Source organism: Phocoena sinus, chromosome 2 (assembly GCF_008692025.1).
Source record: "Phocoena sinus isolate mPhoSin1 chromosome 2, mPhoSin1.pri, whole genome shotgun sequence".
Lineage (NCBI taxonomy): Eukaryota > Metazoa > Chordata > Mammalia > Artiodactyla > Phocoenidae > Phocoena > Phocoena sinus.
The window spans coordinates 53,576,160-53,591,332 of NC_045764.1; the positions used below are offsets into that span (position 1 = coordinate 53,576,160).

At 43.0% G+C, this 15,173-nt stretch overlaps 1 protein-coding gene across 2 annotated transcripts in view; it reads left to right on the forward strand.

The window, feature by feature from the left end:
- The window catches only part of GABRB3 (gamma-aminobutyric acid type A receptor subunit beta3), a 247,594-nt gene that overhangs the window by 164,400 nt on the left and 68,021 nt on the right, over positions 1–15,173 (forward strand). For both annotated transcript variants that reach the window (XM_032624917.1, XM_032624916.1), the window contains exon 4: positions 4,486–4,706. In XM_032624917.1, coding sequence (XP_032480808.1) covers positions 4,486–4,706 — 221 coding nt within the window. The remainder of the gene's footprint in view (positions 1–4,485; positions 4,707–15,173) is intronic.

The following is a 15,173-nucleotide window of genomic DNA, read 5'->3' on the forward strand; positions in this document are numbered from 1 at the left end:
GTGGATCACGCCACAGAGTAGAAAAGATGAAAGGGATACAGTAAGCTCAACAAAAGCCCAGGAATGGAGATGCTCGCCATTGCCATCAAACCAGTGCTGCCTGGTTCTAATCCCTATGACCCTTGGAGCCCCCGAAAGCCCTTTATTTAAGAAATGCCACTTCAGGGTCTCTGCCATGTCCCCTTTCTTCCTCTCGAGTCTCCCTCAGCTGCACCATGTTTGGGGGTGACACCCAAGAAAGACGGCAAGGAAGGCTCAAGATGGCCCTATGGGGCCGCCCCCTTCTTTGCCTCTTCCTCCCCTTGTACTATCCTGGGGCTCGCTAGCACTGGGTGGTGTGGTGGCTGATTCTGTGAGCAGCACCCCGTCTGTCTCATCTTGGTGTCTAGTGCCCCAGCACGAGCTCCAGCAGCACAGGGCCTCTGCCTGGCTGTTATTTGAGAGGCTCCACCCCTCGCAGCCCTGTCTCATCTCTGCTGCTTTTCATACCAGCAGATATCCATGCAGACGGCACCTGAGTCCACCTCAGTGCTAAGGTCAAAGACCAAAAGCTTACTTCCCCACCTCTACCTTATGTTCCCTGAGGAGTCCAGGATTCCTGCTTTCCACCCCTAGTCCACTGCCATCTAGATCTCTGTGGATTCCTGGAACTTTTACAATCTCAAGGTATCTTCTTTTTCTGAGGACTGACTCAAATCCAACCCTGGCAGACTCTCCAATCCATACAGATTGCATCTCTTCATGGCTGTGTTCTTTGGTCCCTGCCACATCACTCCAAACCTGGAAACCAGCAATTTGTCTGGGATTCCTTGGAGGAAACAGACCTTCACAAGACATCTGTCTACAGAGTAGCTGTGCTCAGTGTCTGCAAGGATGAGGGGCTTTGGTGGTGCCATATTTCTCATTACTCCCCTTCAAAAATATGTTACTGTACGTGGCTGCATCCTCCACTCTCAGGGGCATCTTTGCAGACCTCGCCCACCAGGCTGGTTTATTTGGCTGCATAAAACCTCACCCTAGAGCTGTGTGGCTGAGACCTGCTCCCAGAGGGAGGTGGCCTCAACTTCAGATCCCACATCCCCGAGTTACTTGTGTTTAATGGGATGGGGGGTGGGGAGGCAAATTGTTTGAGCTCTCTAAATTTTTCTTTCTTCATTGATTGGGGATGGTAATGAGAACAGCAGTAATATCTGCCTTGTATTTAAATAAGATGATATAGCATGAGGCCTGGCACTTGCTGCCAGCCCACGTTAGCTGCTGCTGGTAGTGTGTGCGATGCTCCTCACTACCCCTCCCAGGAGTCAGCGCCATGGCCCCCCAGTCGCACAGTCTCCCATTAGCTGTCCTCCAACTGCACAAGAGAGCAGAGGGGGCTTATTCCTGTAGAGTCACCTTTCCTTCATCTGCCTCTTTTTTCTCTGCAGGAGAATGAAGTGGGATACTGACTAGTGTCCCACTGATTTCATGATACCCTTGCTTTCCAAGGCTTAACCCATGCAGCAGATTTGGGTTTAAGTACTACTACTTTTTCTCCCTCTGTTACCTAAGCTCTCTCCTACCACAGTCCACTCAAATCACTCAGCAAACCCCCAAGACCAAAACTGAGAGTTGCTGCTGATGCTGTAGAGAGCAGCAGAATCCAAAATTAGACCCTGATCCTGAGCTTGCAGACTGTGAATGACAGCTGGGTTCCCAGGGCCAACTGACACATGGCAGTGCCTCCACCCTCATGGCAGCCCATGTGAATGCCAGCTGGAAGGGAGATGGGAGAGCAGTGCTAGACTTCACAACTCAGGCGTAGGATGAGAGCTTAGAAACCAGGAGAGAAAGATGAAACTCTTCTATTTCAATAAGAATGCAATTTGGAGGGTTATATTTAAATTGAAAATCCTTTAGCTGCTCCTGCTAATTTATCTCCGTCTTGTTATGCCACCAAAACTTTGCATGTTTCAGTTAAAATGCATCACCTACATTAACTTAATGGTAATGCGGGGGGCATGATTGCGAACTTCACAGGCCATTTGCATCCCAAGGGTCTACATCAAGCCTACTATCTCTGACTTCCTAATCAGCACTCTTTTTCTCTGTCCTCCCACATCACCTATCAACAAGCTCTCCCACTCACTGAGGACTTTGCTCATCATCCGTCTTACCCATTGAACTCACCATTGCAAAACTGATCTTCCTCTCCTAGAGCTTTGTGCTTAAAACGTAGTCTTATTACTATTCAGGTATGGCAAGGCCAACAGGTCAGGAGGCAGCTATCATTGAAAAGAGAGTTTGTCACCCACAGACCCCAAGAGAAGGGGGCATGCCATGCCATTGTGGAGGGGATGCCTGGGGAAGCACCAGGGCAGGCCACAGAGAGTGAGCCTTTATTGTAGCTTCCATGGAAAGAATGGGCATGGCCAGGCTGGGTAAGCAGGCTTAGGATCGGCTAGTTTGAATAATTAAAGTAGGCCCTGGGACCTAGTCTATCCTTAGTTGCCTGGTACCTGAACGTGGAATGAAGTACTGGCCTGGAGTGTGAGAACCTAATAAAGAAGGCAGTTCGAGGTATGAGCTCTGGGGTGGTTGGTTTGCATATGAAAAGTACAATCCAGCACTTGGCAGAGTTGTTTGATCTCTCTAGGAACTAGAGGGAGAGAACGCAGTCCCTCCAGGGCCCAGAATTTAAAGCATGAGAAATCAGAAAATAAATGACATGTTCAATACACACGGTTTTGTCACTTGCTACTTGGAAACCTTCAGTGTTCATTGGCTTCGGAGCTGGTGTTTGAGTGTTTCCACTTTATGGTCACTGCCACAGGGTCCTGCCTTGCCCACAACTCTTTACTTTCCTCCTCTTGCACACCAAGTTCCAGCAAAACTGCACTCCTTGGGGTTTCTTGTCAATTCAGTAAAAACAACGGTCTTGGTATGACTTTTCATGCCCCTACCTCGTGTCTAGCTGACCAAGGCCTATCTTCAATACCACCTGCTTTGTGAGAATCTTTAATTGGTGGTGGGGTTTTTTTGTGTGTAGGGGGTTTAACACAGTTAATACCAGGCATAGACCTCTGCCGTGTAGGTGACTAGGAAAAAATTCCCGTTTCTTCTCATCCACTGAAATGCTGCCTCTCCTTCAAGTTGTAGATAAAATGTCAATAGACTCCCCAGGCCATTTGCATATTTTGCTTACCTCTCTCTCTGATTTTTTATGGGCACTATAGCTTAAAACTTCTTTTGTTTGTAGTTGTTTAGTACGTATTGGTTTTGTCACTTCCTTGTCTGTGACAGCACCTGGAGAGGAGCACAAGTGTACTTTGGCATTTTGGAGGCTCCTGTGCCCCAGCACTCTTGCAATTAGTAACAGATGGGTGTTATTGGGTTAGCAAGCTCTGAGAACCGCCCTGTGAGGCAGCAAGAAGAGTCTGCCTGTCTGGGATGGATTCTTTAGCTGATTTGTCATCCCGCCTCTCACTGCCTGCAAAGCAAGGGTGTTGCAGACATGCTCTGCCGGTGCGTGAGCCTAGGCGCTCCTGCCTGTAACAACAGTGATTTCTCCTTCCCTGGTTGGAGAGTTTACCGCCTCACCTTTGGATTTTCAGCTTGTATCCTTCCACGACAGGGTTTAGGATGTCCAGTGACTATGACCAGATTTTTAGACCTGATTGTTCTAGACTTGAACAGTGATTGCCAAAAAGAATAGAAATTTAAAAATAGAATTTCCATGCTCAGCCTCTGATTTGTCTTTTTTCCCCACTTTCTTACTGCACTAACTTCTCTGCAAAACAAAAACATGGGGTCATCTGCCTATTTTGCTTCTTACTTTGTTGGCAAGCCTGTGGGGCTGCACTGCCCCTGGCTCCCTCTTCCCACATCTGGTTTTAGTCCAATTTTCTCTAGATGTCATCCTCTAGAGGTGATGACATGTCCCAGTTAGTGTAGAAATGGCTGTGTAGTGTAGAATGGCAACCTAGAAGGAAAGGAAAATGTGATGTATGAGGTGTAGAGACCCTCCCACAGGTCATGGTGTCTCCAACTGGTGTTTCTATTCCAGAGGTTTTCTATTTACAGCTGTGTGGAGGGCAGAAGGAGAGGAGGAGTCTGACTGCAGAGAATTCGTAGCCAGGCCTGGCCTGTCATGGGCGGCTCAGGCCTAGGTTTGCCTGGTGAGAGGAGGAGGACCTAGGCCAGCGCATGGGTTCCCTGCCAGCACCCTGATTTTATGATGACTTTTTTGGGGGCCTTTATTTCTAGGTTATCTCTTAAATGCCAATTTGTAGTCTGCTTCTTACCTAAATAAAAGAGAACTTATAGACATGATGTACACCTATTAAAACTGGTATTTGTGTTTACAAGAAAGCAACCACTGCTTCCTAACTCTATCTGAAAATAACATCCATTTCTCCTGGATTCCAACCTGAATTGGGCCAGTGGTGGAGGAAACAGGCCTCTGGCTGAGCACAAACTCATTTTTTTCTTTTCTTTTTTATTCCCCAGGATTACACCTTGACCATGTATTTTCAACAATACTGGAGAGATAAAAGGCTCGCCTATTCTGGGATCCCTCTCAACCTCACGCTGGACAATCGAGTGGCTGACCAGCTCTGGGTGCCTGACACATATTTCTTAAATGACAAAAAGTCATTTGTGCATGGAGTGACAGTGAAGAACCGCATGATCCGCCTCCACCCCGACGGGACAGTGCTCTACGGGCTCAGGTCTGTCTGCCCTGTGGGCTGGGCTCGTGGTTGCATGGTGCACTGGCCTTGAGTTTTCACTGGAGGTGATTACAGTAAGTGAGGCCATGTCCTCAGATTAAGTTAAGAGACACCCATGAAACACTTGGAGCTCTGCAGAAAAAAATCTTATAAATCTAAGATTTGGGGCATTACTGTTACTATAAATAGACATCAAACAAGTGAAAAACAAACTCCTCGGATTGAGTTGATATAATTGGGTTGCCGTATCTAAGAACACAGATTCTCTTGGGGTGGATTTCCCATATCATAGTCACAAAGGTCTGTAATTAATATCACCCTGGTACTTAAGAGGCTTTCAGTGAAGTTTCCCAAAGCCATTTGCAGAGTTGAAAAAATGTCTAATTATGCTGACATACAGTATAGTCTCCATGGAGCTTTATGAGGTGGTGCCACCAATATTTATGGGAATGAGTAAATGTGAGGCTTCCTGGTGAGAATCATCTCTCACCAGGTCTCATAATGAAGGCACATGAATTGGGAAACCAGACTGCTGTCTGGAACCCTAAGGAGGCCCTGGGCTTCCCTGGTTACACTGGAAACCACTAGGCCTTCCCATGATGCTCCACCACTGCTGGTGGTTAGTGATTTTGACTTTCACTGAACAGCAGCCTTAGCAATCTTTGTCTCTTGTGTTGATTTAGCACTGATTTTTGTTTTGTTTTGTTTTAGAGTAAGTATGTCTGTGTCTTTCTTGATCTCCTGGGCTGAGAGTGCCCAGAGGCTTTCCAGGAGGGGCTCACAATCTGGAGTGGGGCACAGGTGGATATCTTGAAGAAAAGGTTTATCTCAAAATGTTGTGAATCTTTAACTGAGACTCCAACAGTTCTAAAGAGTAATCATAACAATGTAAGCTTAAATACACACCACTGTGACTTTTAGTGCTTCAGGGAGAGTAAAGGGAATTATTTAACATTGCCTTAAGTGGAAAATGTTAAGTGACTTCCTCAAAACAGCAGCATATAGAATGAGAGTTGGAATTTTAGCAAAAATCAGACTTTTTGAACTGTAAGAGAAAAAAAGTGGCACGTGTCAACTAAGCCATGGTGGTACTCCAAAAAACATCTAGATGATGTTTCCTTGGGATGTTTTCAGCATTTTGTATTTTTGCCTGGAAGTGAGAGATGTGGTTGAAAAGTTCTGGAGTTCTGAGAAGTACAAAAATTGGTTGTTCAAAAGATTATCCAGAGACCACGTGAGCATAAAATGAGGAGTCATGTCCTTCATTTACCTACCCACCCCCAAAAAAGTGAATAGAAATGTGTGTATGTTTGTGTGTGTGCATGTGCGTAGTGGGGGCGAAGCAAAAGGAAGCAAATACCAGTAAAAACTAGGCTAGGCCTTCTTGGCTTTTTAAACAAAACTTGCTATTTGGGTTCTTTCCCTTTTTATCTTTGCATTATTTATTTTCTCACCAGAGTTAAAGTATGTTAGTTTGTCTAAGACAAAGAGCTTTCATTCTGTTAGGATAGCATCTGAGTCCGCTTGGGCCACTGTAGCAAAAACCCACAGCAGACACTTATTTCTCGCACTCTGGAAGCTGGGAGTCCAAGAGCAAGGTGCCGGCAGACTTACTGTCCAGGGAGGGTCTGCGCCCTCATTCATGGCAGGTGCCTTCTCACTGTGTCTTCACATGGTGGAAGCTGTGTGGTGTCTCTTTTACTAGAACACTAATTAATCCCATTCATGGGGTTCCACCCTCATGAGCTAAGCCCTCACCTCCCAATACCACCACTTTTGGGTTCAAATATGAATTTGGGGAAGGACTTAAACATTTGGACCATAGCAGACAAAGTGATACAATATGAATGAAAGAACTGAAATAAATTTCCAAACTCCACTTGAAAGTGTTGGATTTCATACCATAAAACAGGCAAGAATAAGAGAAACCAAGAGATTAAAACTGTATCTTTATAACTTAGCTAATACTCTGACTGTAAATCTTAATATAAAAGTTAAATAACGGGCTTCCCTGGTGGCACAGTGGTTGAGAGTCCGCCTGCCCACGTAGGGGACACGGGTTCATGTCCCGGTCCGGGAGGATCCCACATGCCGCGGAGCGGCTGGGCCCGTGAGCCATGGTCCTGAGCCTGCGCATCCGGAGCCTGTGTTCCGCAATGGGAGAGGCCACAACAGTGAGAAGCCCGCGTACCGCCAAAAAAAAAAAAAAAAAAAGTTAAATAATAATGTAATAATAAGCTATGGGATACTTTTAATAATAAACTTTGTACAATAATCTAAAAAAGAATCTTTCTAATGAAATTTACATTCATTATACATCTCAACCTCTAAATCAGTAAGTGAATTTCTAAATCAGTAGCTGTTTTTATCCAAATGTAGTCTCAATATACCCCTTAGATCTTTATTTAGAACCTTATTTTTTTTCTTTTTTTTTTGGCTGCATGGGGTCTTAGTTGTGGCATGCAGGATCTTGCACTGCGCACGGGCTTCTGTCTAGTTGTGGTGTGCGGGTTTTCACTCTCTAGTTGTGGCATGAGAGCTCCAGGGCATGTGGGCTCTGTAGTTGTGGTGTGCAGCCTCCAGAGCGCATGGGCTCTGTAGTTTGTGGCATGCGGGTTCTCAAGTTGAGGCACTCAGGTTCAGTAGTTGTAGTATGCGAGCTTAATTGCCCCACAGTGTGTGGGATCTTAGTTCCCTGACCAGGTATCGTACCCATGTCCTCTGCATTGGAAGGCAGATTCTATACCACTGGACCACCAGGGAAGTCCCAATAACCTCATATTTTTTAAACAATTCTTCCATCTGGACCTGGACAAGCTGTCAGAAAGGAAATCTAAATAACAGACCATATTCCACATGTGCTTATCAGCTACACTGTGCCATCTGAATTCCTTTTGAAATTGGCTATTCTAGAAATTTCTGCCTTCAGATTAAAAAAAAAACACATAGCTATAGAGATTAATTTGAATTTGAAGTAATTTGAATTTTTGGACAAAAAGCACATTAGTGCTTCAAAATACTGGTAATTTTATTAAATTCATATAAATACATATTCTGTGTCATTCTGTGTGACCTGAAGTACCATTTATATATATTCCACAAGATACACACATTCACACTATATGTATTGTGCTTTTTGATAACAAAGTATGAGTGCCACTCTCCACCCTCCCCTTGGCCCCAAACCCTACCTTCCCTCTGCTCTTGTTTTACCGTTGTACTTGCTGGATCATGTTGGTGATAGGGCAAGACAAGGATGGCCAGTGTTAGTAACCTCAGTGATACATTGTATCCTTTTGGTAAATAGGTACCAGGGCCTGAGCCTGGAGGGGGTCTGGTGTAGCTGAGAGCTTGAGTGTGTTAAGCTCCCCAAGGACATTCATGGAGCACTGGGGTCGTTGTCAGTCTCCTGCTTGTAAGGTATTGCTCATGATGGCTAAACCCAACAGAGATTACTTTCCTACTGGCTGTATCCTTAAGATGCTAGTTGACCTGGCTGTGTCCTTGGGACCTTATGATCAAATTCTTCTCACCACTGGAGACTAGGATTGGCTTTCACCCCAAGTAACCTGCAGTCGTCCACACTGGTAGGTCAGTCACCATTTAGCTCTTCTGGGCTCCTTTGTCCAGGCATGTCCAGCCATCTCAGTACAGGATCAGTGGTGGCTTTTCCTTTATCAAGAGTAGATGAGGATCTCTGGCTGGGGATGAGCTCTCCATGATGCAGGTTTGTACATCATCTCAGACTTATTCTGGGAAATCATTAGTCCATTACTCTGATGACTCTGCAGAAGTGGTTGATGGCTGCTCACAAAGATGCTGGAGAGGGATCATGTGTATGTAGTGATAAAAGGTAGTTTTAAATCATGAACTCTTTTTTCAATGATTCTTACAGCCCCTGAGTATGAAACTTGGGCTAACACTAGCTTGATGTTACCTGCTTGGGCTCGGCTGAATGAGACAGTGAACCAAGCTTCTTGTACAGGTCCAAGTCACTGTGTGGTGTAAGAAAATGCTCTTGATAGGGCATATACACCATCTTGAAATAAAACTTGGGCTCTTTGAAAATTTCCTTTGGGCAGCCAAATCTTTTCAGAAACTAGGGAGATCTTGGCTGCCTAAGAGGCTCACAAGTCTTGGTCCTGTTCCCATGACAGCTTTTCTGTTTCCTTTGGTGCCAGGCTGACATTTTCTGCTGTCTGTCCCTATTCTGTCTTCCCATCTTTCTTTTTCAAGTCATCCAATCACCTGATATCATTGAATATCTTACCTACACCACTAAGGATACTTTGTAATGTGATCTTCAGGCCATGAATTTTGTGTCTTCAGACCTTTTTTCTGATGCTAGGAATTGGTAATGGGTTCACAAAATAGTATTTGATTTGCTCCATAAAGAACTTGGATATCTGAGGTTGAGTCATCTTCATCAAAACAACGTGCCTGAGAAGCTTACTGCAAAATTTGTTGGAAAATATCTTGTAAAATTCCCACTTGCTGTCAAAAATGGCTTGAAATTGTTAAAGTTTCCATTCCCATACTTAAACGGTTGATGCAATATTAAAATGAACCTAGAACTTCATTCAGAAGATTCAAATTAAGTCATCTAATTGGTCTGGCTGCCATCTTTTTCCAAAACTGTATTTTTAAGTTGGTTCTGGCCAAACACCTTTTTCCCCCAGAAAAGATGTAAGCTCACAGAATTAATAAGGCCCACATGATTTGAGTGCAGGTGTGTTTAACTCCCAAACTCTTGTTTTGTCACTGCCTCCCAATTACTTTTATGTAAGTAAAAAACATATTGATAAATTGCTTTCCAAAAGGATTATGCCAATGTTTACTCCCACAGCAATATATTACATATTAGCTTCAGGGTTGTGAAACCTGGCTTTGGGTTTCATCATTTTTTAGGCTACTGTAAATAACCTATTTACTTCATCCCTTGAGGCTGGAGAAAATCACCTGTCTCACTTTAAATTAAGGCTCACAAAATCCTCTATTCTCCCCAGTCACATTCATTCTTCCCATACTTTTAAGAGCTCTTTCACACCTTCACTTCAGGCATCTCTCTTCACTGTCATTTGATGATATTACCTTAAACTTTAATTGAAAACACAGTAACTTCTGCATTTTGCTATTTACAAAGAGACCATTCCACATACCTGCTACTCATACTTTGCCTTTTCCCTCAAATTGGAAAGTGGGTCCCTGAGCATTTCAAGAGTCAGCTTCCCCTTGGTATCCTCTCTCTACTTGAGGATTTGGCTCCTGAAATTCTAACCCCTCTCGGTTTACCACTGTTCTCCTCTCTCACCATGCTTCTGGTATGCATACCTTCCTTCTGCTCTTCAGAAATAGTCAAGGATTTTTCTGTTTTAGAGCCTTTGCACATGCTCTTTGCTGGATGCAATACTTTGTTTCTAGATATTCATGTTTTTAGCATCACAGTGTAATTAGGTAATTGAAGACAGTTCACCTGGTCCTGCTCTGATCACCTATTCCCTTTTTATTATACCTTCTTGTTTTATTTTTGTCATAGCACTTATCCAGATCTGACATGATCTTGTTATTTTATTGCATTTCTTAATTTACTGACTCTGTTCCCATCCATGATGGTGGGGAGGCCACCATCAGAATATAAATTCTCTGAGAAAAGAACCTGTTTCTTGTTTATTATTACCTCCCCCCAAATCTAGAGTAGTGCTGGGTAGAAAACAAGGAAAAAGTATTGTATCAGGATTAAGTTTAAATTCCAATTCTTATTTCTATAGTGCTTTATTTTCTATTTAGATTCTTAATCCATCAGAATTTATCTTGGTGTACAATGTAAGGTAGCTGTCCAGTGTTTTTCTTGTCAGATGGTTAGCTGTTTATTCTAGTACATAAGTTTATTCTTCCATATGAGCTTTAGAAACATTTGTTTTATCAAATTCCTAAAAATATAATGTAAGATGTTGGTTGGAGTTTTGCTCAAAAATATGATTTAAGAGAAGAACAAATGCTATATGATATTCAGTCTTTCCTACATAACTGTGACACATCTGTATTCATGCATGCCTTCAGTCATGGCTTTTAGTAAAGTTTTGTCATTTTCTTCATAGACAACCGCTCATTTCTTCATAAGGTTATTCCTGTCTTTTATAAGCGTGGTACCATTAGGAATGGGATAATTTTACATTATCTTTCTAGCACTCATTGATACGTGGGGAAGCTATTATCTATTTGTTTATGGCTGTCTTTGCTTATGAATTTGTCCACTATCATATCCAGCCAGGCTATTCTCTTACTATGTCTAATAATTTAGTTAATACTCTTGAGGATTTTAGTCTTACAATTGTATTGCTTATAATGATGATTTTTTAATCTTCATTTTTATTGGTTTTATTCATATTTCTTTTTTCTGTTTTATTGCAACGGTTTCAACTTACAGGAAATGAAAAACAGTAGGGATAACAGTGTACAGCATCCCCTAGTTCTTCATTATAGTAAGAGTGCTTCTTGTGCCCCACCATGAAGGATGATTTGCACTCTTAGTTTAATGTAGTTCTGACTCATTCTTTTACTTCCTTTAAATATATACATACATACATACTCTCATTTTCTGGGAACTGTGTCATGAGTTGAATAACAGATATCACCAATTTATGGAGTTTATATTCAGGAACTAATTATAAATCAGATGACTGACCCTAGATGGCTTTTTTTACATATCAGAAATAGAAATAGATTTTGTTGATTCAACCTCTCTTTATACATTCGTTTTCCTTTTTTAACCTATAACTATGATGTATTAATTTCCTACTGTAATCTATCCTTGAATTCCTGAGATAAATCCTATTTTATCATGGTGGGCAATACTCTTAAGAAATTATTAAGCTTGTTTTGCTCATGGTTAATTTATAATTGTTCTTTTAAAAATCTGTCGACAACCAGTTTATTGGTAATCAACATACCTTGTGATCTAGTCAATGCAATCTTATTTGTCCCCCACTATCCCCCTAAACACTGTTAAGTGAGGTATGAAATTTCTTTGCCTTGGGTAAAAATTTGGGCAGATTGCATGGTTTTCTGCCAGTGTTTTAATAGTAGTCTTTTTCCATTTTTATGTTACACAGGAATTCTCAGTTCAATGTCTAATATTAAATGCAGATACAGAATTAATATTTTCCCTTCCACAGGCCAGCCCTATTTCAGGCTGGAAGCTTATCATGGCAGAGGAAGTGTAGTTGACTTCTCAACTTCGGTGCTTCTGCTTCTCCTCTGTCCCCTCCCAATCCATCTTGATGGCCTACATATGACCTCCTCTGGTTTTGAAGGTTTATTTTGGGGGGTGGAGGGAAAATAAGTAAGAAAGGTGTTACTTGAACTGTACCATTTCCTGGTGGCTTCATGCTCTCTGGACCTCAAAGACATGCAGAATTAGCTCTTCTCAGAGCTTCCACCATCAGGCAGCTGTCTCCAGGTGGCCCCTTGACCAGCACTGGGGGTGGGAAGAGTGGGAGAGTAGGATATGTTTCTCCATGGAGTCCCTTGGAACAATTTCCTTAGCTCTAGGACTCCGTCCTTCATGGACACATTCCATCTCTCCACCCATCCATGCAGCCCTAGTATAGAGGATCCAAGAAATTGGCAGGTCCTCCATTTTCCCATGGAGCCCGTGTGTGATCCACAGGAAATCTGCCTGCATTCCTAGTCTAACATCCAAATCCTATTCAGTCTCCACTATGCCGCCACCTGTACACCAGGTGTGAAGCATCCACCAGTCCTCCTAGAGACCCAGCTGAAAGATGTTAATCTCCCTTAGTGATGGCTAGAAACTCTATTAAGAACTCTATCCTGAAGTTAGTTCCCTCTCTCTCATTACTCTGACTTGAATTAACATTCACAACTTGGCTGAAGATTCCAAGAACCATGAACCAATTCAATGAAATTCACTAGTAAATTATCCAGTGGTGAGGTGGTAATGTAGGGCCCTTTTACACAATTGTGGTATATATCATATAGATTCTATTAAATATATTAATAGATTATATCTATCTTTAAATCTCTTTGTGTTTTGACATAATATGAATCAAGAAGATTTCTCTTGATCTTTTTTGTGTGTTTTTGTATATTCTGTAATTGATTATATCATATGGTAAATATCTGTTTCTAGAATGAGTTGATATTCCTGTAAGTATTTTAAAAATTTACCTATAGACATATACAGTTGACCCTTGAACAGTGGGGGGGGTTAGGGGCACTGACCTTCCCCAAGTCAAAAATCCACATATACCTTTACAGTCGTCCCTCCGTATCCTTGGCTCAGCATCTGTGAATTTAACCAGCTGTGGATCGTGCAGTACTATAGTATGTATTTATTGAAAAAAATCCACATGTAAGTGGACCTGTATGTTTCAAACCCATATTGTTCAAGGGTCAACTGTACTATACATAAAATGTTTTTTATAGATGCATGGGACTTTGAATAGGCTCTTGAATGACATTTTCCACTCTGGCACACATGGCTTTAATTTTTGCTATACTTACAGGTCTCTCTAGATTTTCTTCTTATATCAATCTTGAAAGTTCATGTTTTTCTTTAAAACATCCTTTTTATCTAGACATTCTAATTCATTAGCATGCATGTATGCATTGCCTTCTAGAATGCATTGTTACATTCCCTTCTTCATTTATAATTCTATTCAGTAGCATCAAGAAATACTTATCTATTGTATATATATTTTTTAAAGAGCTAGGCTTTAATTTTATATCATAATTCTGTTCATTAATTTCTGCCTTATCTTTATAAACATCCTCCTCTTGCTTTTAAAGCTCTCTATTGGGGAGTGATGTCAGCAAAATGGCAGACTGAGAAGCTCCAAGCTCTTATTTCTCCGCAGAAACATCAAAAAACAAGCAGAAGTTGTCTGAACCACTTTGTAGGAGCTCTAGAAAATATTCCAAGGCTTATAGCAACCAACCAAATGCCAAATAAAGAAAAATCTAAATTTGAAACAGTAGGAAAGTTTTGTGGCATTTTCCCCTGCCATTTCCCCACCTCCTCCCTGGTGCAGGGGCAGTTTTGATCTTGAGCAAGTGGCAGCTCAGTTACCAGTTCTCTGGCACTGGAGGAAGCAGAACAGACCTTATTTATGAAACATTATATACATTTGTTCTAAACTGTCTGGAGAATACCTGAAGGACTGAAGCAAGATGCTCATCTCTATTTTGCATAACTCAGAAAGCAGACAGGAAAAGAGACAGGTACTACTCATAAAGACTTCAACATGTCTACAGACCCACAGATATCTAAGGCAAGAGATTCTGAGTGGAAATATACAATAGACCATCTGAGGCCCAAAGGAGAAGCTAGGATGAGACTCTTTGGAAAATTAGGTCATTCAAAAAGCAGCCACGCAGAGTCAGGATCAAAATGGCCAACGAGTAGGAAGCAGAATTCACCTCCCTCCACAGAAACATTGCAAATACATCTACAAGTGGAACGATTCACACAGAACAGCTACTGAGGGCCAACAGAAGACCTCAGACATCCAAAATGACCCAGAAACCTCCATGTAACACAAAAACCTCCATGTAACTAGGTAAGACAAAAGGAAAAAGAAAAAGAAGGAATCAGGATGGGGCCTGCACCCTGGGGAGGGAGCTGTGAAGGAGGAAAGGTTGCTGCACCTTGGGAAGGCTCCTAACCAGTGGGGAAATTAGACTGGAAAGGGGGAGTTTCAGAGCCTAAGAGGGGGAGAGCAGCAACTGGTTTGTGAAAGGCAAAACAGAGAGTAAACTGCACAGAGGGTCAGCACTGCCACTCTGCACTCTCCAACCTGAGATACTCCTCTGTCAGAGGTTGGGCATTAAGTGCTGAAGCTCAGACTCCTAAGCTCAGTCCCAGAGAGAGGACCAGGGTTAGGTGCAGAAACAGCCACAAGAGGTTGGGCCACGGCAACTGAGGGTGTACTAGGAAGAAGGCTGGGGCTGCCAGAGAGGCAAGGAACCATTGTTGGGAGGCACACAAGAAGAAGGGAAGGCCCACCATAAGAACTTCTTTCCCTATGAGCACTCCCAGGCAACAGGAAACCGCCTACAGGAGCTCCAGAGGCAGACACAAGTCGCTGCTGCCATCTTGGGCTACAGAGGTGGGCACTGGCTGACTCTTCCAGGCCTGCAGGCAGATGCCAGGCCCTGCCCCTGCTGACCTGGAAGGGCACCTACAGCTCCCGACACTAGTAATTCCACCAGCGGGTCACAGGACCCACCCCTGCTGACCGGGATGTGCACAGACAGCTTCTCCCACTAAGGAATACTGCCAGTGAGTCTCAGGACCTGCCCCTGCTGACCCGGAAGAGTGCAGACAGGTCTAGCCACTAGGAATTCTGCCAGCAAGCCCCAGGACCTGCTCACACTGCCCTGGGAGGGCATGAATAGCTTCCACAACTAGGAAATCCATCAGTGGGTGCCAGGACCTGCCCCATT